The sequence below is a fragment of the Scardinius erythrophthalmus genome (assembly GCF_964197995.2).
Source record: "Scardinius erythrophthalmus genome assembly, chromosome: 25".
NCBI lineage: Eukaryota > Metazoa > Chordata > Actinopteri > Cypriniformes > Leuciscidae > Scardinius > Scardinius erythrophthalmus.
The window spans coordinates 21,209,115-21,234,333 of record NC_138245.1 but is presented as its reverse complement, the minus strand read 5'-3'; the positions used below and the strand labels follow the sequence as shown (position 1 = coordinate 21,234,333).

Genomic DNA, 25,219 nt, shown 5'->3' with positions numbered 1-25,219 from the left:
TTCATATTACAAAACATATTTTAATTTTCTAAACTTGATAAACACATATCGTCAGAAAAGTCTGAGTCTCAAAGTTCCATATTTGGTGACTGTTTTGTGATATGTAAGTGATATTGTGACTAATTTGAAAATGTACAGGAGAACCATAGACTGTAAAAAGAGGAGAACGCATTAAAAAAACTCAATGGCTACTGGCTATTTTTGGTATAGCACCTAAACAAAATCTCATAGGAACTTTAAGTTTTGTGATATCAACTTCAAATTTGGAACACAACTTGGTTAAAGATAGCCTATTTGTGAAATAGCCTACATATTTTTTTATAAAATAAAAAAATTGGTACAGTAGGCCTACTTTTTACACTTATATATTTTGAAGTGCTGCTGAGTGTCTTGTTTAAAAAGAGACCAAACTTAGGACTGTATTCCAAAGCATTCATGAATTACAAACATTTAAGTTTGGATTGTGCATTTTCACGTCTATGCTCAAAAGGGAGGGTGAAAGGTTAATGGGTTAAAAAAAAACAAGCATTTTTACAAATTCTGCCGCTGGTTTGCCACTCCAGTCTGAAGAATGAGCCATTTGCATTTGATGATTTATTCCAAAGCAACTGTCCTTAATGTTCTTCAAAAACAAAGTGTTTTTGCACGAGTTTAAATTTTTGTTTTTAAGAATTAAAGAGTTTTTTAAACAAAGTTTGTATTTTAGGAAGATTACAAGATAGGTTTTATGTAGGCGATAAAATTAGGTATTATTTAGCATTAAGTTAAATTTATTAATACATATTTGTGGATTGCACGAAAATGCGGCAGAGGGGAAAATCTATCAATAAACTTCGACTTAGGTCGCCATCTTTAGTGTGGGACAATAAGCCCTAAATATATAAAGTGTAAAAAATATGTTCAAATTATCTCGATAGTTTTAGCTAATCTCAAATACATACCTATAATGGTATAATAATTATAAAACTATCGCTAAAGAAATAGAGTATTGTATTTCTAAACTGTGAGAGTGTTTCACAAAGAGCTCTAGTTAAGGACGTGGTAATTCCGCCATATTTGTTGCGGGTGGCTGCAGGAGCGGCTGTACATTGTCAAGAACATGGCGGCTTCCAGGCAGGCATGAGAGTGGATACTTCTTAACAATTTTGGATGAACCTGGACTATCATCTCAAAAACAGACCGTCAAAAGATCTACCTGGATATTGCAATACGAATCTCGTACGTATAATCTATGGCGAAGAGACTGCATTAAGCCGAAATGTGTATTTTTTGATCGCGAACATAAACTTAGCCGCCATTTTTCTTGTTGGAGCTGCTAGTGGGCTGATTTAACGACAAGATGGCTGCTTACACCGGGGCGGCATGAATTAAATAAAAATCCATCCATCGACTTTTTTCGCTCGGAGGAGACTTGCTCAAACATATTTTCTCACAGTATGTAGCGGGATATATTTGCGCTTACGTATTTATTTGTGGACGTAACAACGTAACTAGATGTCTGTTTTTGTTGCGCTGTTAGTAACCGCATTCCGCTGCATGATTTCATGCACGCTCAAAAATCTCGCTTAAATGCTCAGACCGCTTGGAAATTGCAGAACTCTGTCGATTTTCTGAATCGGCATTGCACTGGAGTAAAATCGCACTTTTAAAATGTATTATTGTTGCTATTTTGAGCGGCTGACAAGATGGCGACTCCCAGAGAGGCATGAAAATAGCCTTCTGCAGCAAATGGGGACTGGGTTTCGAGTAGTCTCTGAGTTTGTATCTTTGTTTAGTTTTGCAGCTTTTCACTTGAATTATAGTTTAGAAAACATAAGTCCCGCAGCTCGTATAGAGTTTTATTTGCATTTCCTACTTGGCTGACCAAAATTTGTTTTTATTTGCCGCGCCGCCATTTTTCAGACTGGCGGAGGCTTGTTTCAAGATGGCGACTTCCATGGGTTGATACTCTTTCTGCACCAGGGACATTTAACTTGATGATGTAATTTTGTTGTTTGCCTTTGTAACTAGAACTTAGTGCAGTGTGGTTTTCTGTATGTGTAATTATCGATGCTCAAGCTGCTGCACGCGGTATTTTAGACAAGTTGACCGGCTTTTAGTCCGCCTACAAGCGCCAAAATGGCGGCATTCCTGAATTAATCAAACTTCTGAATTACCCACACTGTTTAAGACTTTAATTGTACCGCTGTAATGTTATTACAATGCATATATTTATGCAGAAAGTGTTTATTAATATATACCAGGGTCATGTGTGAAATATTTGCGTTGGCTTAAGCTTACAGAATGGATATATATTTGTGGCTAAGAGTCGCTGAAGTGCATTATTTTTTCCAGTAAAAGGACATGACGTCCCCCGGTTCCGTTGTGCCTGGAACCACCGGAGCTGCACTGCAGCCGCGATGGAAGCGGGTTCTGGGGTGGTCCGGGCCGGTACCCCGACCGAGACACGGACACAGAGCCGTAGCCATCAAGGAGCTGATGGTCGTTTTCGGTGGAGGAAACGAAGGAATCGTTGACGAGTTGCACGTTTATAATACTGGTAAGTAAAATGTTTGCATGTGCGGAAAGTTTGTAACGTTACATGCATACAAACTACGTAATGCTTGCAAATCGCTGCTAAATGTGCTCTGTGTTTTCACTATCTTTTCTACCGCGAGATTATGATGACGGAGCCATAGTCACGTCTGCTTTACGGAGAAAACTATAAATTTTGCTTACAGATATGTATATGAAACATCCCGTGTGATTTTTGCAATATTTGTGGTGGTTCAGAGCCGCGTCTGGTCTGCAGGCCGATTGTTGTGTTGTGACTATGAGGGAAAAAGGCGCCATAAAACATAAATGGACGTTGACCGCCGCCGCGTCACGCGCACGCCCCTCCTGCACGTGCACCAGTGCGCCTTTTTGTTATCTTAACAAACACTAACTTAACTTGATAACTAACTTGTCACTTAACTTAAATTCAATATATATAAAATATAATAAATGCATTATATAAAACATTCAATGTATGCCACTTTACTGCAATGTTACAATGTTTTTAGTTACCTGGCTGCAGCTTTAAAGTTGGCATGAAATGAAAATTCACCCTATCTATTTTTTAAATGCATGTTATAGATCTTATTATTAACAATCCATTTGTGCGTATGTTTCATTTTTAAAATGTTTTGACCTAATTTAATTGAAATGTCCATAAGTTGTTTCTTTTTTCTGTTTCGCTCGGATGTACCTCACAATACAGAAAAATATCTGTCGCTACTTCAGTTTCATCGTGACAAAGTTTGTGTGTTGTTTTAATTCACTTGGCATTAACATGCGATCACCGTGATCCGATCAAGCAGATCGGATCCAGTGGCGCCTCCAGAAATTTTTCATAGGGGTGGCCAGATGGGGCCACTTAAAATCTTGGGGTGGCACACCAAAACTATAAACCATAATTTCAGAATTTTAGTCTGCTGTTGTAGTAAACCGGCCTGTAGAAAAGACTTAAGGAAACTCCTACTGATATACTTTGGTTTATTGTGTTATATTTAATGTTACTAATGATATAATGTGCATAGACTAATAACAGTACAGTTAACATTTTGAGTTGCACAACAATTCTGTTTTATTTTGCAATTATATTTGGCATAAGGTGTACATTTATTGCAAACAAAACAGTTACTGGGGAAAAGCAGATACTGGCAGATACAAATATATTATATTTATATATTAATGTCAAGAATTCAGAAGTGTGTATTTTTATATAGCCTACACTACAAAGAAATAATATACAATTAAATTATGCTTATTTTAAATGTATTGAGCAGGCTAGGTATAAAACAAATACAGTCTTTTAATAATCTTTCAGTGCGCAAAACCATGATAATATGAAACGCTTCAAAACAGAGCACACAAAGCGCATTGCGGGTGCAGAATGATGTGCTCAAAGCAACGTGGAGTCACAGTGTACAGCGCTGCGCTGCACAAGTGCGCATTTAAAAGTTCACGGCACAAAGCGAGGAAATGTAGAGCGCACAAATCCTAGTGTATATCTGTCTAACAGTGAATTGATAATTTGTTTCACAGTTTTAAATTCCAGTTATTGTGCGTTTGATGCCGATTCATAGTCCTTGTGATGTGTGTGATCTAACAAGCACACGGTAGCAACAAACTCCAACAAAATAAAGCCATTTTATGCAAATCCACAGCCTTTTATCTACAGATCATGCATTATAATGTGAATATATCATATTGGAGAGAGTTTTACCGAGCATCCAACCGGAAGAGGCGCGCGCGCTGTTTGAATACTGAATGGAGAATGATTGACAGCCGCAGAGGAGGGAAAACGAGTTTCCGTATACTTTAATGATGTAAATAGACTTATGTCCCTCACATTAAGCTATGGAATGACTTCAGATGACTTTGTCACCCGAACTGACGTGAAAAAAAGCGGGAGGCGCCGAAAATCGCGCTGTTTGCATCCCTGCGTGTCAAAACGTGTCAAAGACACATCAAAAAGCTGCTGTAACAGTATACTGTAACCATTTGGCACTTAAAAAGCACATGTCACGACACATAATTCCCCGTCTTCTTTTACTAAAGAATATTTTGACTTATTTACTTACCGGTAGTCTTCTTCGTCTTCTTTCTTAACTTCTTTTGAAATTGTTGACCGGCGCGCAACAGCGGCATGGACGAAGGGACGGGGGAGTACTGGCTACTGTGTGCGATCGAAGGTGGCCACGGCCACCCCTGGCCACCCCCTGGTGGCGCCATTGATTGGATCATTAGCCAATCAGGACACGGTGCGTTTACACCTGTCCACATCAAGTGGCTTCAGCTCTTGCATTCCCACAAAAAAAAAAAGGATGACTCCGGTGCAAAGTCGACCTGAAGTGGTGGGTTTTCTTTTAAAAACAGTTTTTAGTCGGGGTACATTTCACAAATCTCTCAAAATGAGGAGGTTAAAGAGACTGCAAGTACTAATAATGTGGATAGATTCCGTAATGAACACAAAGAACATTGCCAGTTGTGGTGGGAAAAATGCGGGTTCTTTACAGAAAATGAATGGTTCTGCAACTTTAGGGTGCGAAAGCTAACATTTCAGTATATTTGCGATGTACTTTGCACTCGACTGTATGGCAAAATCACACAGCTACCTGCAGCAATTCCTGGAGAGAGGAGGGGGAATAATGACAGTGGGTGGGGTTTTGTGTGGCATCCACCTGTGAATGCAGACACAATGGCTGGATTGCATTTACATTACACTGAGATTCGATCACAATGCATCCTCGACTACCTCCGAACCTGGACACGCTGATCGGATAACATTCCGATCAGAGGCGAGTTTACACTTGTCTTTTCAATGTGTATGTGGACAACATCCAGATACAGGTCGCATGTTAATGCCAAGTGTAAACGCAGCCTTAGAGATCACAGCGTGATGTATAGTTCTTCTATTGGTCATGTCTTCACGCAGTACGAATTCGCAGGTCACCATTCACCTAGTCTCGCATAGTCAGATCTTCAGACTGACGGCTGAAGGTTTGGTTTCTATCGCAGCTTTCCTTGATCAAGAGGTCGTTTGACTGACATGTAATGCAAACCAATCACAGTTCGTTTTGTTCTGCGTCATGTTTAGGGGTGTGCCAATATAATGTCAATGTCCCTACAATAACAGACCTGCGTGCATCTTATAAATGATTCATTCAAGAATGCTGTGCAAGTTTACTGCAACAATAGAGCAGCGAACTTCACATACTTTTGAAAATCCAGTGCTCAGTTAATTCTGGTAAGTGCTCATTGTCACAGTTGTAAACACAACGGCTTTCTTCTTCCACGTGTGGTTTTGGCGTCACAGCATTTGTTTCCAGGCGGACCGTTAAAGAACGCAACACACACATCTCCCGGATATCTTGTAGAAATTCAACCAATCAGATTGCGACTTTGAAACTCCTGAAGTGTTTCCAGAAAAGTGTGCCTTATGCATCAGACGTTCAGCCAACAGTCTGTGTCGGGTCTGAGGCTGAGACTACCGTTCACCAAACTTGAACTTGAACCGCCCCATTTCTCAGAATCTTGTCCTATACTCTCCATTTTATGTTGATAGTTAAAAAGTCATTTTTATTGACATTGTCTTCACCTCCAGATAAGCTGAATTGCAAGAGTTTTATTGCAAGTTGTCTACACCTTATCACTGAGACATTGACTGAACAATTGATTTTATTTTATTTTTTCAGCAACAAACCAGTGGTTCATACCAGCTGTTCGCGGAGACATTCCTCCAGGCTGTGCGGCTTATGGTTTTGTATGTGATGGCACACGACTATTAGTGTTTGGTGGAATGGTGGAGTATGGAAAGTACAGCAATGACCTTTATGAGTTACAGGTAAGGAAAAACTTCTTTAAAATCACTCTGTTATGTGACTAAAGGCTGGAATACACTACATAACTTTTGCCCAGGTTTGTAGTATGGAGGAGTTGACGCTAGTTACCGAAAGTCATATCTGGTCTGCTGATTTTGGGCAGTCCATTGACAGATTTCACAGAAAATCGCGTAGTATAATATGATGGGCACGGACTCTATTTTTTTTCAGCTTCAGACTATGATTCCATCCAGTCGGATACCATCAAACATGTTTGATTGAATTTTGCCATACATCTTATAGCCATGAAGGTGCGTGCATCTGTGTAAGTTTGTGTTTGGAACGACTTTAAAGTCTGATAGTGTGCAATCCTCATTTCTGTAGTGTATGATGCCCAGTTTTTCTTTGTAACTGTTTATGAAGTTTTAAAATCTGCTCGATTTTAAAAGTCATGTTGTGTAGTCCAGCCTTTATTGATTGTTGTTGACTCTGTCAGTACAGATCTGAAATGATCTTACTATGGTTATGATTATCAGGCAAGCAGGTGGGAATGGAAAAAATTGAAACCAAAAGCCCCTAAAAATGGAGCACCACCATGTCCTCGTCTGGGCCACAGTTTTTCTCTTGTGGGCAACAAGTGCTATCTTTTTGGGGGGCTTGCCAATGACAGCGAAGACCCCAAGAACAATATTCCCAGGTATTCCTACCATATAATAATGTGGTTAGTAAATAAATGTATTTATATCGTTTTATTCATAGACTCACTTATGTGTGCTTCCAGATATTTGAATGACCTTTATACCCTCGAACTGCGTCCGGGCTCCAACGTTGTGGGCTGGGACATACCAGTCACGTATGGAGTACTGCCTCCTCCAAGAGAGAGCCACACTGCTGTAATTTATACTGAAAAAACTACTAAGAAGTCCCGTCTTGTTATATATGGAGGAATGAGTGGTTGTCGTTTGGGAGATCTTTGGACATTAGATATTGGTATGAAGATTACGGCTGTTTTTGCTGTGGTGTTTGCCACAAATAGTTCATTCATTCAATCAATCAATTGGGTTAAGCAATAATTAGGCCATTCTTTGCTTTTCAGATACGCTGACCTGGAACAAGCCTGCAATAAGCGGCACTGCTCCCCTCCCCCGTAGCCTCCACTCAGCCACCACTATTACAAACAAGTTAGTTTCAGTGTAATCTAGAATTGCTTCACCACATGCATTCCCTAAATGTACACAATGGCATTACTGACCTTTAATCCCTTTATATGCTTTATTTGTAGAATGTATGTTTTCGGTGGCTGGGTTCCCCTGGTGATGGATGATGTGAAGGTGGCCACACATGAGAAGGAATGGAAGTGTACAAACACACTGGCCTGCCTGAACTTGGGTATGTTCTTGCTATAAAGTACATGTAGTGTTTAAAGGGATTTAACTAAAGGCCAAACTGTTATTATACACATGATCATTCAGAAATCATTCTAATATGCTGATTTGCTGCTGAAGAAACATTTATTCTTATGTTAAAAACTGTGGAAAACAAAGTACAGAAGAGCAAATTTTATTTGAAATCGAAATCTTTTGCAACATAAATGTCATTGCTGTCAATGTTGATCATTTTAATTCATCCTTGCTGAATAGAAGTATGAATTTCTTTAAATCATTTGAATGGCAGTATATACTGGTATTTTAATGTTTGGTATTATGCCATTCCTGTGTGTGAAATGTTTGGACTATTTTTACTGAGCCCTATTTTATTGATGCATTTTTTATGTTATGCCATATACTTGAAATAAAAAAATGAGCTTCCTTTTAGACGCCTTGTCATGGGAGACTGTTTTGATGGACACTTTGGAGGACAACATACCACGTGCACGAGCAGGACATTGCACTGTTGCCATTAACAACAGACTTTATGTCTGGAGTGGACGTGATGGGTACCGCAAAGCTTGGAACAATCAGGTGTGCTGCAAAGACCTGTGGTACCTAGAGACAGGTGAGTACAGCAGATATGCAATAAAAAGTATTTCTGACACAGTTAAACTGCATTGTAAAAATATCCAAATGCATAAAAAGTTACATATTGAGTATTTTTTTTGCATAAGCTGAATGTATTAAATCATGCATAATTTATTTTTTTTTGCAGAGCGACCTAATCCTCCTTCACGGGTACAGCTCGTCCGGGCCAACACAAATTCTTTAGAGGTTAGCTGGGGAGCGGTGTCTACAGCAGACATGTACCTGCTTCAGCTTCAGAAATATGATATCCCAACAGCCACTGCTGCCACATCACCAGCCCTCAATGCAGCTCCCTCCCTCCCTGGAAACTCGCCTAAGAGTCCAGCGCCCGCTGCAGCTGCTCCGTCTGCTCAGAGTCTGCCGCATAGTGGCATCACCTTCGTGCCCCAGGCTGCTTCGCCCACTGCCTCAGTTTTACCCACCACGCCCGCAAGTCCTCTGGCTGCCTCAACGGCGCGTGGCCCAGGTACAGATTTGTTAAATTGTTAATAGTTCAGCAATATCTTCTGTTTACTTAAATGTAATATTAAATTAAAGCATTTTTTCCATAGTATTTGTATTAAATGATAATTTAATGATATTTATTTTATATTTAAGCTATTCTGAAAGTTGCAGCCCCTCAGTCAGGCACCGGGGCATCGATTGTCACTGTGCGCCAAGCCAGCCAGGCTGGAAAATCCCCAGTCACTGTGACATCACTTCCTGCAGGTGTTCGCATGGTAGTGCCACCACAGACCACTCAAGGAACGGTATGAAGTGAATAGTAAAGGTGGAATCTTTAAAACCGTTGATGCCTCATAAATTGTTTTATTCAAATGTGTACTTTTAATCTTTTTTTTTTTTTTTTTTTTTCTTCAGGTCATTGGCAGCAGCCCTCAGATGAGCGGAATGGCAGCTTTGGCTGCAGCTGCTGCAGCCACACAGAAAATCCCTCCTTCCCCCGGAGCCACTGTTCTCAGTATGCCGGCTGGGGCTACAATTGTCAAAACGATGGCTATGACACCTGGGTCCACCGCTCACCCCACCACAGTTAAAGTGGCATCACCTGTCATGGTAATTATCTTAAGATTGTCACTGTTGCTGCGTCCCAATTCGCCTATTTATACTGTGCTCTACAAGTATGTACTGTTGTGAAGAAAACGTACATGCTTTTGAGTGTGTAGCAGAAGAGTTGGCAAGCTTTGGGACATACTACTTCATCATAATTGCTTCTTTAATGGATCACAAAAGTTCACAATGCTGTTCCAGATGAAAGATAATGTGAATAACATTGAATAAATATATTTTTGTCAGGTTAGATTACTGAGTATTAATCACTCAAACCTTTATCTTAACCGTCGGACACGCACGTTTTGTAGTTTTTTTAAACCTTTTATTCGCTTTTGTAGTTCTAATCGAATACTTGTCCAACATGCAATGAGTTGTGGGCAATGTTAGCCGTTAAAGGTGTGCAATGCATGGATCTGCACTTTGGATTCTAACCTGTAAAAGTAGACCATCTGGGTGTCTATGGAATACTCATTTCAACAGTAGAAGAACAGTAAATTCCCTTTATAGATATATTCATAAACCCCACCCCCAATTCAATATTGATATTTTTCTTCCAAGATTTCGGGAATCGTGAACAGTGAGCTTGCTGTGCCTGGTACAGTAATCTGCATATGTCTTCAGTAGGGTTGGGTATTGGTTGGGTTTTATCCGATACCAGTACCTACTCGGTATTTTTCAAACGGTTCCGGTGCTTAAATGGTTCTTGAAACGGTACTTAAGAAAACTAAACCGCACACACTTTATCAAAAAAAGAATACCTCTGTGTGTGTGTGATTTTCTGAAAAAGTTTTTCTGATTAAATGAAAAACTGTGCCGTTTAAAAGGCTACTGATGTACCCGAAAACACTTGAGTTAAGATCAAATTTTGTCTTCTCATATTATGACTTTTACAAAACAGAGAAATATCTGACACTGAGCAGAAATATTTAACACACACAGTATAGCCTCATATAAATATGCTTGATATTGATATACTTCATACTTGATATGCAAGATTTGCAGTTGGCAAGAGGAACACTGGCAGCTGAACTTGAACTTTAGTCAAGCGTGTCAGAGGTTTTGGGTTCTAATCCGCATTTGTAGTTTTTTTTTTTTTTTTAACCGATTATGCTCATCAGTGGTTGTATATCAAGCAGGGACACTTTGTGTCCATTATATTTTGTGATTTCACCAGAATAGATATGAGGCGCCGTCTAGGGCTTAAATCAAACTTCATTCACGCACATATGAAACCCTTGCATACACATACTAAGTAGTCACACATACATGTATACTGCTGAATGCTCAAACTAATACATATGAAATGCACAACGTCACATCTAAAGTCGCTCACGCACACACACGCAAACTCTACACACACGAGACACGCGGAACTCTCCGCGCACATACTCATCTGAGACGCGAGCACACACACACACAAACTCTCCGCGCACATAATCATATAGACGGCGCCTCATGAATAGATCGATCTCCACAACGTACTGAAGCGCGCGTCCGAGTGAAGACAGTGCGGTGTGTGCGAGCCACAAGAGAAAACACTGTATCCGCGCCACTGATCGCAGCGGCAACGAGCACTTTGATCACTTGATTTAAAAAACACATTTCAGCGCTAGATCGTCTCTTATTTAACAAACGAACTAAATGAATGCTCTGCTGGTTTACTGGAGATGTTTTATTATTGGATCATTCGTGCCGCGAGATGTTTTATAGGGGGCGGTAAAAAAACGTCAGGCACCGAAAGTTTCATTCTTATTCGGCCTCGTTACTACCTTTTACTTCGGAACTGGTTCCCTATTGGAACCGGGTTTCGGTACCCAACCCTAGTCTTCAGCGTGTTCCATCTCTTGCCTGTGTGTTAATCTCCTGTTTACAGACTTCATAATATTTCCACACAAATTACATTTTGGGTTATGATTGCAATGCAGTTTGTGCTCAAGTCTGGAATAGAGATTGGCCAAAAAATTGTCTCCTCGTGGCAGCGTGTGTTTCTTTTGGGTGTGCCGGTTTCCTCCACACAGTCCAAAAGACACGCAGGTTAGGTGGATTGGACATGCCAAATTGGCCGTGTGTGAATCCCAAGCATGTAATGGGGAGGTTTGGGGAAAGAGCTGGTAACCTACCCCAGAGAAAACATTGCCAAAAAAAATCATGGACAGTCTGATGGCCAAAGAATCATCAAGAGTCAGATATGACTGTAATGGTTAATGAGAGAGATAATGGTTCTCTCAAAAATATTAAGCAGCACAACTGTTTTCAACATTGGTAATAATAAATGTTACTTGAGAACCAAATAGAATAATTTCTGAGGGATCATGTGACTATGGAGACTAAAGTAAAGACATTTTGCCATCACATTAATAAATTAATTAAAATAGTTATTTCGCTATTTTACTGTATTTTTGATCCAATAAATGCAGCCTTGGTGAACATAAGAGACTTGCAGAACCCAAAATTTTAGCTACCCAAAATTTTTGAAAGGTAGCATACCTTCACATGTAATGTTTGGGTTAAAAAATAAAACACTCAAAACTGCAAAGCTTTGATTGAATGAGCTAAATTCAAAACTTGCATTAGCTAGTATGTGACCACACCTCAGTTGAATTATATATTTATGTGGAAATTTGTCACGTTGCTTGTCTGCAGTCATATCGGCCAGCCCTAGTCTCATGACACAATTTTTTTTTTTGTCGTAGGTAAGCAACCCTGCCACTCGCATGCTGAAGACCGCCGCTGCACAGGTGGGCACTCCGACAGTTTCCAGTCCAAATACAGGTGCTCGGCCCATCATCACAGTGCACAAGTCCGGCACAGTTACCGTAGCACAGCAGGCTCAGGTTGTGACCACTATGGTGGGCGGAGTCACCAAGACCATCACTCTTGTCAAGAGTCCACTTTCCATGGGAGGAAACCTGGTACAGTATATTTTAAATTCTGGCATGGGAAAAACCTGAATGGGAAAAACATTGAATGGACTATTTATTATTTAATTATTTATATATATTTTTTCTTGTTTTAGATCTCTAACTTGGGCAAGATGGTGTCAATGGTACAGACCAAACCGGTCCAGACGGCTGCTTTGACTGGACAGGCCACCTCCAACCCACTGGCTCAGATTTTACAAGTATGTTAAACATAAGTATAACTAGTTTTAAGTTTCTCAGACACTCACATTATTTATAATTTTAAATATCAATTTTAACGTCATTCTCATTCCATAGTCAAAGGGTACCCTTCCACCCGGCACCATTCTGAAGCTGGTAACATCTGCGGATGGAAAACCAACTACCATAATTACCACCAGTCAAGCCAGTGGCACAGGAAACAAGCCCACTATCTTGGGCATCAGTGGCATGTCCCCCACTACCAACAAACCGGGCACTACCACTATCATTAAAACAATCCCAATGTCTGCTCTACAGCAGGGAGCTGCAGGTAAACCATTTTGTCAAGAAGTGTCATTTTTAGGGTTGGGTACTGAAACCCGGTCCCAATATGGAACCGGTACCTATGTAACCGGACCATATCAAAACGCAGAGTTCTGTGCCTCATTTCATTGTGAGATGTGTCATATTTTGCCACAGAAGGCAAAAATGTGGTCTTATTTCTGCAAAAGAATTGCTGAACTTTAAAGCTAGTTTGTAACATACCAAGAATACAGACTACTTTGCTGTTATTAGTACTGTAACTGTTTTTTAGTGTTAAATTATTGTAATTGGGTTAGGTGGCTTAGATTTTATTGTGAAGTGGTGTTTTCTATTTAGGCTACTTATATTTAAGTATACTTTAAAAATGTAATATATTGTTAAACTTTAAGAATTTATTATTTAATTTTTCTTCAATAAAAAAGCCATTCTTTAATGTCATTAACCATCGATTTGGCACCGGTATCGAAAAAACCTCAAACGATACCCAACCCTAGTTATTTTTGTGTTTTGTTGTCCAGATTAAAGAGATATTAATGATTATTAGAAGTAGGAGAGGTAGTAAATATATAATTTGTCAGTGTTGTTGTTGTTGTTGACTAAAGCTATAATTACTTCTAGTAGTAGTAATACTAAATACATTTGTTTTATTTATATTTAAGTGTCATTAAAGTATTATTATTACTGTTAACAACTATAATAATATTAATAACAATTAGTTGCAATTATATAAATTAAACAAATAAATATAATTTAATTATATGTATCATTAAATTTATATAATAATAAAAACAATAATAATTATTAATGTTCACAACTAATCATAATAGTTAGAATTAGTAATAATAGATTTAAATAGTTTTGATTTACTTGCTCTTAATGAGTGCCTGTTTTCCATTGTAGGCGTGACTAGTAGTACCGGGATGAAGAGCCCCATTACCATCTACACCACGAAGGTGATGACATCTGGAACAGGAACTCCTGGCAAATTTATTACAACAATGCCTAAGATTGGTACAGCAGCTGGCCAGCAAGGCCTAACACAGGTATTGGGGTCAGAATATCTGGTGGAAAGCTGATGTCCTTGGAGCACTTGGAGGTCCGTTTTCTTACCTGGGTTGGGTTTTTCTCTCCTAAGGTTGTTCTGAAGGGAGCCCCTGGTCAGCCTGGAACCATTCTTCGCACCATGCCGATGGGAGGAGTGCGCCTCATGTCTCCAGTGTCTGGGGTCAAGCCAACTGTAACCACGCTGGTTGTCAAGGGAACAACTGGTAAGGATGTGAACTTGATAGTCAAAAGTTAATGTTCCTGAAAGACTTCATGCTTCTCTGCCAAGTGTAATTCAGCAACTGCTATTGATGAATGATTAAAGTATTTCCCTCTCGCCGTGTCTGTCCTCCCCAAGGTGTAACAACTCTTGGCACAGTCACAGGAACCGTTTCTACCAGCTTAGCCAGAGGAAGCCTAGCCAGTGCCAATGCCACCCTCGCAACCCCCATCACCACTCTGGGCACGATTGCCACCCTCTCCAACCAAGTCATCAATGCCACTGCTGTGTCAGCTGCTCAGACCAACCTGACCACTGTCACCTCCAACATGCAGGTTAGAACCACTTTATCTTTTCTGATAGATTTTTATTTGTATTTAATTATTCTTTCATTACTGCAGCCATTTTGTGTGTCATTAAGTTATTTTTATAACTATTATGTAATTATATTATATAGTTAAATTTTTAATAAATAATTGTACACAATGTTTACACAATTAAACCCCCCCCCCCATGAATTTATATGGCTGTAGTTTTTATTTTATTTTTTTATTATTCCTGTGATGCAAAGCTGAATTTTCAGCATCATTACCCCAGTCTTCAGTGTCACATGATTCTTAAGTCATTTGGTGCTCAAGGAACATTTATTCTTATTCTTATTATGATCAATATTTAAAATGGTTCTGTTTTTCAGGATTCTTTGAACAATGTTAAAAAGATAATTTATTTGATGTAGACATCTACATTTAGTAAAACTTTAAATGACAATTTAGTGTGTCCCTGCTGAATATAAATATTATTTGTTTAAAAAATTTACCCCAAACTGTAGTATAGTTTATATAATGTATAATAACAGAAATAATTATAACTATATGTAAATGATAAAAAATATTTAAGGATACAAAAAAATTGCTGTATTTAAAGTTAACAGTTTTACACAATATTTACATTAAATTCACTGAAAAAAGAACTATCTGTAGTCTAATTTTGTCATCCTTTCTTAATAGCCCACCCAGGTGACTCTCATAACTACACCCACTGGTGTGGAGGCTCAGCCTGGCCAAGATCTGCCCGTTTCCATTCTGGCCTCTCCCACGTCTGAGCAACCCACCTCTTCTGAGTCTGGTGCAGGCGAAGCTTCTGGCACTGTTACTCTAGTGTGCTCCAACCCCCCCTGTGAGACTCATGAGACGGGCACCACCAACACTGCCACCACAGCGACGGCAAATATGGGTACTGGACCAGCTGGTACAGTACAGAGAGTGTGCTCCAACCCGCCCTGCGAAACGCATGAAACGGGTACAACAAACACTGCCACCACAGCGTCTGCCAACATGGGTGGTGTTCAGAGGGTCTGCTCAAACCCACCATGTGAGACCCACGAGACGGGCACCACCAACACAGCAACCACAGCTTCATCTAACATGGGTGGAAACCAATCGGGAGCGGTCCAGAGAGTTTGCTCAAATCCACCTTGTGAGACCCACGAGACGGGCACCACCAACACGGCCACCACGGCTTCATCTAACATGGGAGGAAACCCAACTGGAGCGGTGCAGAGAGTTTGCTCAAACCCACCATGTGAGACCCACGAGACGGGCACCACCAACACAGCAACCACGGCTTCATCTAACATGGGTGGAAACCAATCGGGAGCGGTCCAGAGAGTTTGCTCAAATCCACCTTGTGAGACCCACGAGACGGGCACCACCAACACGGCCACCACGGCTTCATCTAACATGGGTGGAAACCAATCGGGAGCGGTGCAGAGAGTTTGCTCAAATCCACCTTGTGAGACCCACGAGACGGGCACCACCAACACGGCCACCACGGCTTCATCTAACATGGGCGGAAACCAAACGGGAGAGGTGCAGAGAGTTTGCTCAAATCCACCTTGTGAGACCCACGAGACGGGCACCACCAACACGGCCACCACGGCTTCATCTAACATGGGCGGAAACCAAACGGGAGAGGTGCAGAGAGTTTGCTCAAATCCACCTTGTGAGACCCACGAGACGGGCACCACCAACACGGCCACCACGGCTTCATCTAACATGGGCGGAAACCAAACGGGAGAGGTGCAGAGAGTTTGCTCAAATCCACCTTGTGAGACCCACGAGACGGGCACCACCAACACGGCCACCACGGCTTCATCTAACATGGGTGGAAACCAAACTGGAGAGGTGCAGAGAGTTTGCTCAAATCCACCTTGTGAGACCCACGAGACGGGCACCACCAACACGGCCACCACGGCTTCATCTAACATGGGTGGAAACCAAACTGGAGAGGTGCAGAGAGTTTGCTCAAATCCACCTTGTGAGACCCACGAGACGGGCACCACCAACACGGCCACCACTGCTACCTGCAGTATGGAGACAGATGAGGGAACAGGTACTTCAGATTTCAGAAAGATTCATCTTCAGCTTTCACACAAACATTATTTACACCACCAATCGAAGGTTTTGGTTGGGTTTATAAGTCGGGGATAATGTAGAGCGAGGCGGTTGTTATAGCGAATACAACCCCTTCAGGCTGATTCAAGTCCTGATCAGCCTGTCGGGGTTGTATTCACTATAACAACCGCCTCACTCTACATTATCCCTCTTATTACATGGCTACCTACCAAATAAATCAATAATTTGACACAAAATATTGATTTAAAAAGGAGTTTATTGATTTAAAAACGATTGTGTTGCTTCCGCTAAAGAAAATAGTCCGTTCCGTCTCTACGGTTAGAATCCTGCGTCCATAGCAATGCTCTGTTTTTCATGGCAGCGGTGTGTTATACTTAGCAGTGGTCTGTTATCAAGAAATAACAGACCACATTCTTCATTAGAATTCAACCAAGCCATGTAGTAATGCAGTATATAACAGTAATATTGTGAAATATACAAAATACAGTTCAAAATAACTGTTTTCTATATAATTGATTCCTGTGATGGCAAAGCTGAATTTTCAGCATCATTATAGTCTTCAGTGTCTCATGATCCTTTAGAAATCATTCTGACATGTTGATTTGGAGGTCAAGAATATTTTTTTTTTATTTTTTTTTTTACTATTACCAAAGTAAAAAAGCAAAGTTGTGCTGTGCTTATAATTGTTGTGGAAACTAATGATTGTTTCCCCGCCAGGGTTCTTTGATTAATGTAAAGTTCAAAAGAACAGCATTTATATGAAATAGAAATCTTCTCCAACATAAAAAAAAGCATTTTAATACAGCTTGGCTGAAAACAGTTTGAGCATTCTGACGTCTGCTGTCAAGAGTTTGAGCCCATCACAAAGCACTGTTTACTTGTGCTGTAAGAGATTTAAATTAGTAACTTGCTACTTTATTGTAGGAAATCTCACCAAATTTGTTCACCGATAAATTGAACTAGTTTCCTTTTTCTTGTTTATTCCCATTTGTACTTTTGTCTTTTAAAAGTTTATGGTAATGATTTCTTTTGTGCATTTAGCCCAGCAGAGTGGTGAAGCATCAGAATCTGCCACCAGCACAGAGGGCCTGCCGTCCACTGTTGCGCCCCAGAGCAGAGCCATTACCACAGTCACACAGGCCACGCCTCTACCCGGACCAGCTGTTCCAGTGAGTGGAGATACAAACTCTGCACTTAAGTTTGATGCTAAATTATGAATCCAATGGAATGACATATGTTAAGTCAAAATGCAAAAAGTTCAGTTTGATCAAATTTAAGGAAGTAGAAAGTCTTAAATATCTTACATTTACATCTATGCATTTGGCAGACACTTTTATCCAAAGCGACTTACATTGCATCATCCTATACATTTTATACATAGGTATGTGCAATCCCCTGGGATCGAACGCAATGCTCTTACCACTGAGCTACAGGAAAGCTAATATAATTTAACTTTTAAGTAAAATTTTCCTGTTTCATATGCATTACTACAATTCACACCCCACCACCAAAAAGATATCTCTGATCTTAAATGGTCAAATAAAATAATTTTTAAGGGTTCTTAAATTTGGGAACTAAAAACCAGGAATCATGATTTGCCTTCAAAAGATTATTGAATTAAATAAATGTTCTGCATGCAAGTCAAAGCGTGGCGCTGTTGCACGTTCTACAGACTCGTGGTTTCAGAGCAGTTTGCAGTCAGTGAATGCCACATATTTATGCCAAGCGATTACTTATGATCTACTGTTGTTGAATTGTGATAGTTTACTTTATGGTCTTTTTATTGTACTACGTTGTAGATTGTTGTAAGATACTTTATATCAAATTTGATCTCTGTCATCTTTTTAAATGAGCAGCTGGAAGTAGGCAAGCATGGACATTTCAAAATAAGCATCCTGGTGTATTTTGGGCTTGTTAATGATCTTCTGTATTATTCATAATTTTTTTCCTGGCTATTAATTTTTATTTTACTAGTATCAACACAATACTAATTAAAAGAATCAGAGATATCTTTTTGGTGGTGGGGTGTGAATTGTAGTAATGCATATGAAACAGGAAAATTTTACTTAAAAGTTAAATTATATTTAAGTCTTAAATTTAATTTTAAAAACTCTGCAGATACCCTAACTTTACTTCACTCATTCAATATAATATTTGCATCCAGATTACAGAAGTTGTAGGGTGAGACTTTTGGGAACTGATGCATACAATTGAAGCCGACCTAAATGTTAGATTGAATGTGGTTGGAGGGGAGGGTTGAGAAAAAAGAGGGATTCCTAACGTCACCAATTTTTCTTTCTCTGTCCTTCTCCTGCAGTCTATTTCTTCCATCACGGAGTCCTCCTCAGAGGCAGGAGTTGAGCCGGTTGTTATGGAGAGCTCGGAGGCAGAGTCCTTACAGACAGAAGGCCAGGCTGAAGCGGAGGCAGTTGCCATGCAGGCAGAGTTCCAGGCAGAAGCGGGGGCAGTAGCTATGCCTAGTGACTTCCAGGCGGAGGCAGCGGCCTTGCCAAGTGACTTCCAGGGAGAAGCCATGGCGGTAGCCATGCAGGCAGAGAGCCAGGCAGAGGCAGGGGCAGTGCCCATGGAGCATGACGCTTCTAGCATGGCAGAGGGAGAAACCGCTCAGGAGCAGCTACCGACAGCAGAGGTATAGTTGTTTGCATTCTGGCTGTACAATTTCCAGTTATTATTGCAAATTAATTCAAATTTGAGTAAGGACAAATGATCTAATGTCTAAAGAAAATAGATACATTTTAATATATAAAAGTAAATACTTTTATTCAGCATGGACACATTAAAAGTGACCGTAAAGACATTTATAATGTTACATCAAGATTTATATTACCATTTCAGTAAATGCTGTTCTTTTCTTGCAGATGGAGGGTGTAGAGGCGGCATCAGCATCACAGGCCGATGCACTGACCTTGCCACCAGAGCTGATGTCGGACGTACAACCCACAACGCTGATGGTGACTGGCCTGACCCCAGAGGAGCTGGCTGTTACGGCAGCCGCAGAGGCAGCGGCCCAGGCTGCAGCGACAGAGGAGGCCCAGGCCCTCGCCATCCAGGCTGTACTACAAGCAGCACAGCAGGCTGTTATGAGTGAGTCACCATCCTTTATCAACAAAAACAGAACCTCAAAATCAGTCTGAAACTCACAGTAAGCATCTTCTTCCTCATTGCCCCTCAGGCTCAGGTGACGGAGATGCCGGAGAAGACCAGCAGACCCACACCATACCCATCGTTCTGACCCAGCAGGAACTGGCGGCTTTGGTTCATCAGCAACAGCAGCTTCAGGCAGCCCAGCAACTAGCCGCTGCCCAGGCCGCACTGCCCACAGAGGGCCTGGCTCCAGCTGACAGCCTAAACGATCCCTCTTCAGAAAGCAATGGACACAACGAGATGGCCGCCGCTGCCACAAGTGCTGTAGTTGGACTGCTGCCTCGCACCACAGCTGAGAGTATGTGTGATGTTTCAATTTACTCTTCAATAGTATTGACTATGTTAGTTGTTTTGAACCATTATAGTTGAAATATTGTAAAGTGTTATCTTTTTAATTTACAGGATAAGGTCCCTTTAGTTAACTAACATTAACTACCAATGAACAATACTTTTGTTACAGTATATATTAGTCTTTGTTAATGTTAGTTAATAAAAATACTGTTTATTGTAATATTAGTAAATGATGAAATTAACATTAAGATCAATAAATGCTTTAGAAGTATTTCATTGTTGGTTTATGTTAACTAATGCAGTTAAATAATGTTTAAGAAATGGAAGCTTATTGTGAAGTCTTTTCCATGAATACATTTTAAAGTCTGAATGTAATGTTTATGTCAGGATGTTACATCATATTTGTGCACATGTTCCATTTTAATTCTGTTTATTCCTTTTGTAGCCTTGGCTCCATCCAGCACATTAGCACCTGTTGTAGTTGCCAGTCCAGCTAAGATGCAGGCAGCTGCAGCTCTCACTGAAGTGGCCAATGGCATTCAGGCTGGGGTAAGTTTAATAATGGGTAAAGGGTCACGATAATATGCATTGAAATGTGGAAGAATAGTTTTTTTAAAACTTGTTTTCTGTTGTTTCTCCCCACAGAGACAAAATCCACCCACTGTTACAGTCAAACCTCAAGTGAAGAAAGAAAACCAGTGGTTTGATGTTGGCATTGTCAAAGTGACCAATATGGTTGTAACACATTTCTACATGCCTGCAGATGACTCCACTTATGTTGAGGTAAGCCACAATGAGATTTTACTTCATACAATATTGTTAGACGCTGTGACATTGCTTATTTCAAAATGTAATTATACTGACATAACTTGTTTTGTTGCAGGATGATTCAGGCACAATCCCTGACTATAGCCAGATGAAGAAGGTGGAGCTTCAGCCCGGGACCGCCTACAAGTTCCGTGTGGCGGGTATAAACACTTGTGGCCGTGGAGCCTTTTCTGAAATATCTGCTTTCAAGACTTGTTTACCAGGGTTCCCGGGGGCACCATGTGCCATAAAGATCAGCAAGGTACACCTCAAATCTTAATTTGCACTTGTTACATATGGTGTTATAATCAATAGAGCACCATAAAATGTGTGATATGTTTTTTAAATGGGAATTGCACAATCATGTTTTTTTTCAAAGATTCATTTTGACTAATTTTTTTAAGAAAAAGTTTAAATGAATAGGATACTTGTCTTGATTACTTGATTCTCACTTCATTTTGAATTTTAAATTTAGAATTATCGATACACCAAACTATGATTTTAAAGGGATAGTTCACCTCAAAATGAAAATTGTCATCACCCTTAAGTTGTTCCAAATCTGTATGAGTTTCTTTCTTCTGCGGAACATAAAATTAATTTTGAAGAATGTCGGTAACCAAACAGATGATGAACCCCATTGACTTCATAGTATTTTTTTTTTTCTCCATACTATGGAAGTCAGTGGGGTCCATCAACTCTTTGGTTCCTGACATTCTTCAAAATATCTTTTGTGAGGGTTTCAGGTTTGGAACAACTTGACAATTAATTTTGGGGTGAACTATCCCTTTAATTCAGTAACTTTAATATTTAATGTAGTATTTATTAGGATTTTTCTTTATATTTAATAATGTATAACCTAATGTATATATTTTTAATCAATTACTGACCAGTACAAACAGTTTACACTACCATTCAAACCGTTACGTTTGGTAAGATTGTTTTAAAGAAGTGTCTTTAAGACTGCATTTATTTGATTGAAAAATACAGTAAAAACAGTAATATAATAACTAGTGCTGTCAAATCGATTAATAGCATCAAACATAAGTTTTTGTTTACATAATATGTGTGTATATTATTATAATAATAATAATATTATTATTATTATTATATTTATATAAATTGTATATATGTCTTTGTGTGTGAGTTTCTGTATATATGTGCATATGTGCACAGAGTGTTATATATATATATATATATTACACACACACACACACACACATATATATATATATATATATATATATATATATATATATATATAAATATAAATAAACGCACGCACATTTTCATTAGTCAAAAACTTATGTTGGATGCGATTAATCGATTTGACAGCACTAATTTAATCCTTTGATGGCAAAACTGAACTTTCAGCATCATTACTCCAGTTTTCAGTGTCCCATGATCCTTCTGAAATCATTCTAATATGCTGATTTGGGAAAACCATGACAACCCCCCCTCTCTCTCTTTAATAGATTAAGTTATTGGAAAGTTAAAAAATATATAATTTCTGAAACAGAACAAAAGTGACAGTAAAAGACATTTACTTCTATTGAATGCATCCTTAATGAAAAAAGTATTATTTCTTTATAATGTATATTAAAAAATATTCTTGTTCACATTCAATGCAGATCAGTAGAAAATGAATCATTACATCCATATAAATGTGTACTCTCTTCACTTGTTTCTTTCCTCAGAGTCCAGACGGTGCCCACCTTACATGGGAGCCTCCATCGATGACATCAGGGAAGATCACAGAATACTCAGTGTATTTGGCCATCCAGAGCAGCCAGACCACTGAGGCGAAACCCTCGGCCCCGGCCCAGCTTGCCTTCATGCGTGTGTACTGTGGGCCAAACCCCTCCTGCCTGGTTCAGTCCTCCAGCCTGTCCAACGCCCACATAGACTATACCACCAAACCCGCCATCATCTTCCGCATCGCCGCTCGCAACGAGAAAGGTTACGGCCCGGCTACACAAGTGCGATGGCTGCAAGGTACAGGTTTTCTTTGGTGAGAAAAGATGTTTTGTTTCAGCCAGTGACGAGGTGGATCTTACAATTGCTGTTTTTTTTGGTTTCGTTTTGTAGAGTCTAACAAAGATGGCCTTTCTGCAAAGCCTGCCCCAAAAAGAGCAGTTTCTTCACCAGATACGTAAGTGTCCATGTCTCCATTATCATAAGTGCATTTGATGAAACATAAGTTAAACAGTATTATTGTTAAGTATTATTAAACTATTTTCAAATTTAACATTCATGTGATGGTAAAGCTGAATATTCAGCATCATTACTCCAGTCTTCAGTGTCAAATGATCCTTTAGAAATCATTCTAATAATCTCATTTGGTGATCATGAAACATTTCTTATCAATGTTATGAATGAAACCGCAGTAATTTAAGGATTCATTGATGAATATTAAGTTCAAAAGAACAGCTTTTATTAAATGAGAATTTTTTGTAACATTATAAATGTCTTGTACTGTCACTTTATATCAGTTTTAATGCATCCCTGCTAAATAAAATCAAGTTCTTTAGTCAGTCATATTGACCTTAAATTTCAGAACAGTGGTTTGAGTACGAATGAGTTTTAAAATATATGTACGTTTAATTGCAGGAAAGGGATTGGTCAGAAGAAAGCAAGAATGGACCAATAAGCCCCTCTCTCCATTCGTCCTCCAAGACCAGGAAGACTTACACTACTCAAAGCGCTCCACCATCTGGATTCAACACATCTTCAACTGTAACCATCTATTAAAACGGCAAAAAATCAACAAGGAAGTCATTTCTAGGGAATGCTTTTTTTTTTTCGTGTTAATAGTATGAATGGAGAAAAGCACATTGCATATTTTTGAGTATTTTTCACCATAGTTGGAGTGGGAGGGAAAAAAAACTAATTTGCATTTTCCATTGTAGTCTTCCTTTCTCCCCCATTTCTTTCAATACATGTATCTTGCTTCAGTGAATTCAAACACCAGTTTTAAGATATTTGTAATGTTCGTTCTGTCAGTTGGGCTCAAATGAAGTTACTCTCTTTTCTGTGATGGACTTCAGGGTGAAGTTTTAGTTCACGTTAAATGTGTGGACATGGCGGGAGGATTTCTGAATGGAGAGGAGTCATTTTCATGTGAGGGGGACAGAAATGGGGAAAACAAACCAAGCACTTGTCCTCAGACAAGAGGGGATTTTTTTCACTCAAATGGCTAAGTGAAAATAGATCTGCATACGGATTTGTTCTGGACTCAAGCCTTCTGGTGAAGTCTGTGCACTTTTGCATTAAGCAGAAATGGAGGCAGAACTGCAGATAAAGAAATGGCCATGGAAATACATTACCGGCAGGACAGAGACTTTGCTAAAACTGAGATTTGCCATACAAAAAAAAAAAAAAGAAAATGAAAAAAAAAAAAAGAACGAAAAAAAAAAAACGCAAAACTTCCCAAAAAATTAGTGAGCGACGATGGAGAAGATCTTTTGTGTAGTTTATTTTTGTATTTTTAAAGCTTTTCTCCTGTGTGTATGTGTATGTCTGTGTGCTTTTTTTTTTTTTTTTAACTCACAACTTTTTATTTTTTTGTTTTTGTTTTAAAAATTGTTGGCCATCCACCTTTGGTTTCAGGATTTGTGGGATGAAGGGCTTTTGGAGGGCTGTGCTGTTGTCAAGTACTTTGACACATTGAATTTGTGCTCAAGCCGAGTGGTGATGTGCTACAACTGAAAAGGATGTAAACAAATGTAAACATCTGAAGGGCTTTTACTTTGTTTACTGAGTTTTTCTACGCTTGTTTCCACTCTGTGTTTATGCCAAACCTTGAGATGTAAAAATCGTAATTATTATTATTTTTTTTTTTTTTTTAATTCTTCGCCTTACCAAACCACCATTATTAGTAAACACCCAGCTTTTTCCCTTTCTCTGGCTTGTCCTCTTAACTTTTTCACAATGTAACTGTAGAATTTTCTCTGCCCTAGATTGTGAAGGAAATTGTCCATGTGAAGATGAATTTCTACTTTTTTCCCTTTTGATTATCTGAGAGGTATGCAAACTAAATGTTCAGTGTATACCTGTACGTCTCCATGTGGGTGAGGATGGCCGTTCTCATTCTTGGTAAAAGCCAAGTTCGGATTTGACTGTAATATAGTTCATTCATACCGCAAGAAGTGAAGATGATATTCTGGCCTTTTATATATTTACCTGTACAACGTTTTTACATGTTGGTCATCTCCTGATTGCCTTTTTTGTCTTGACTTATAAAAGAAACCGAAATATATAAACTGTCTCCCTGATTAATTATTAGCAATTTCTTTTATTTTCATGCAGCACGTACTGGGAGTTCATTTCATCCCCAGTGTCTTCCAGAAATGTGAATTTGAGTAGCTATATTTGATGAAACGCCCTTCGGATAGCTGGATAGATAAGGCGGTTAACTCGTTTGCATTTGACATGGAGATAT

General features: G+C 39.4%; 1 protein-coding gene across 2 annotated transcripts; it reads left to right on the top strand.

The window, feature by feature from the left end:
- Positions 1-1,058: 1,058 nt before the first annotated feature.
- On the top strand, positions 1,059-25,040 carry hcfc1a (host cell factor C1a). 2 transcript variants are annotated; one of them, XM_081358355.1, is made up of 28 exons: positions 1,059-1,218; positions 2,335-2,539; positions 6,222-6,370; positions 6,884-7,044; positions 7,129-7,337; positions 7,444-7,528; positions 7,630-7,736; positions 8,163-8,342; positions 8,493-8,831; positions 8,963-9,114; positions 9,224-9,418; positions 12,109-12,327; positions 12,432-12,536; positions 12,634-12,847; positions 13,741-13,883; positions 13,976-14,108; positions 14,243-14,439; positions 15,112-16,495; positions 17,560-17,687; positions 18,836-19,168; positions 19,398-19,623; positions 19,712-19,981; positions 20,420-20,523; positions 20,620-20,757; positions 20,858-21,043; positions 22,476-22,773; positions 22,867-22,930; positions 23,389-25,040. In XM_081358355.1, the coding sequence occupies exons 2-28, from the start codon at positions 2,344-2,346 to the stop codon at positions 23,426-23,428; spliced, it is 5,955 nt and encodes a 1,984-aa protein (XP_081214481.1). In that variant the 5' UTR covers positions 1,059-1,218; positions 2,335-2,343; the 3' UTR covers positions 23,429-25,040. The 2 variants fall into 2 exon arrangements, with proteins under 2 accessions (XP_081214481.1, XP_081214482.1); XM_081358356.1 differs by lacking the exon at positions 1,059-1,218 and adding an exon at positions 1,315-1,434.
- The last annotated feature ends 179 nt before the right edge of the window (positions 25,041-25,219 follow it).

Coding starts and splice junctions, on each gene's coding strand:
- hcfc1a (XM_081358355.1), top strand. CDS start 2,344: ATGACGTCCCCCGGTTCCGTTGTGCCTGGAACCACCGGAGCTGCACTG. Junction 7,529..7,629: donor GCCACCACTATTACAAACAA/GTTAGTTTCAGT, acceptor CTTTATTTGTAG/AATGTATGTTTTCGGTGGCT. Junction 12,328..12,431: donor TTTCCATGGGAGGAAACCTG/GTACAGTATATT, acceptor TTCTTGTTTTAG/ATCTCTAACTTGGGCAAGAT.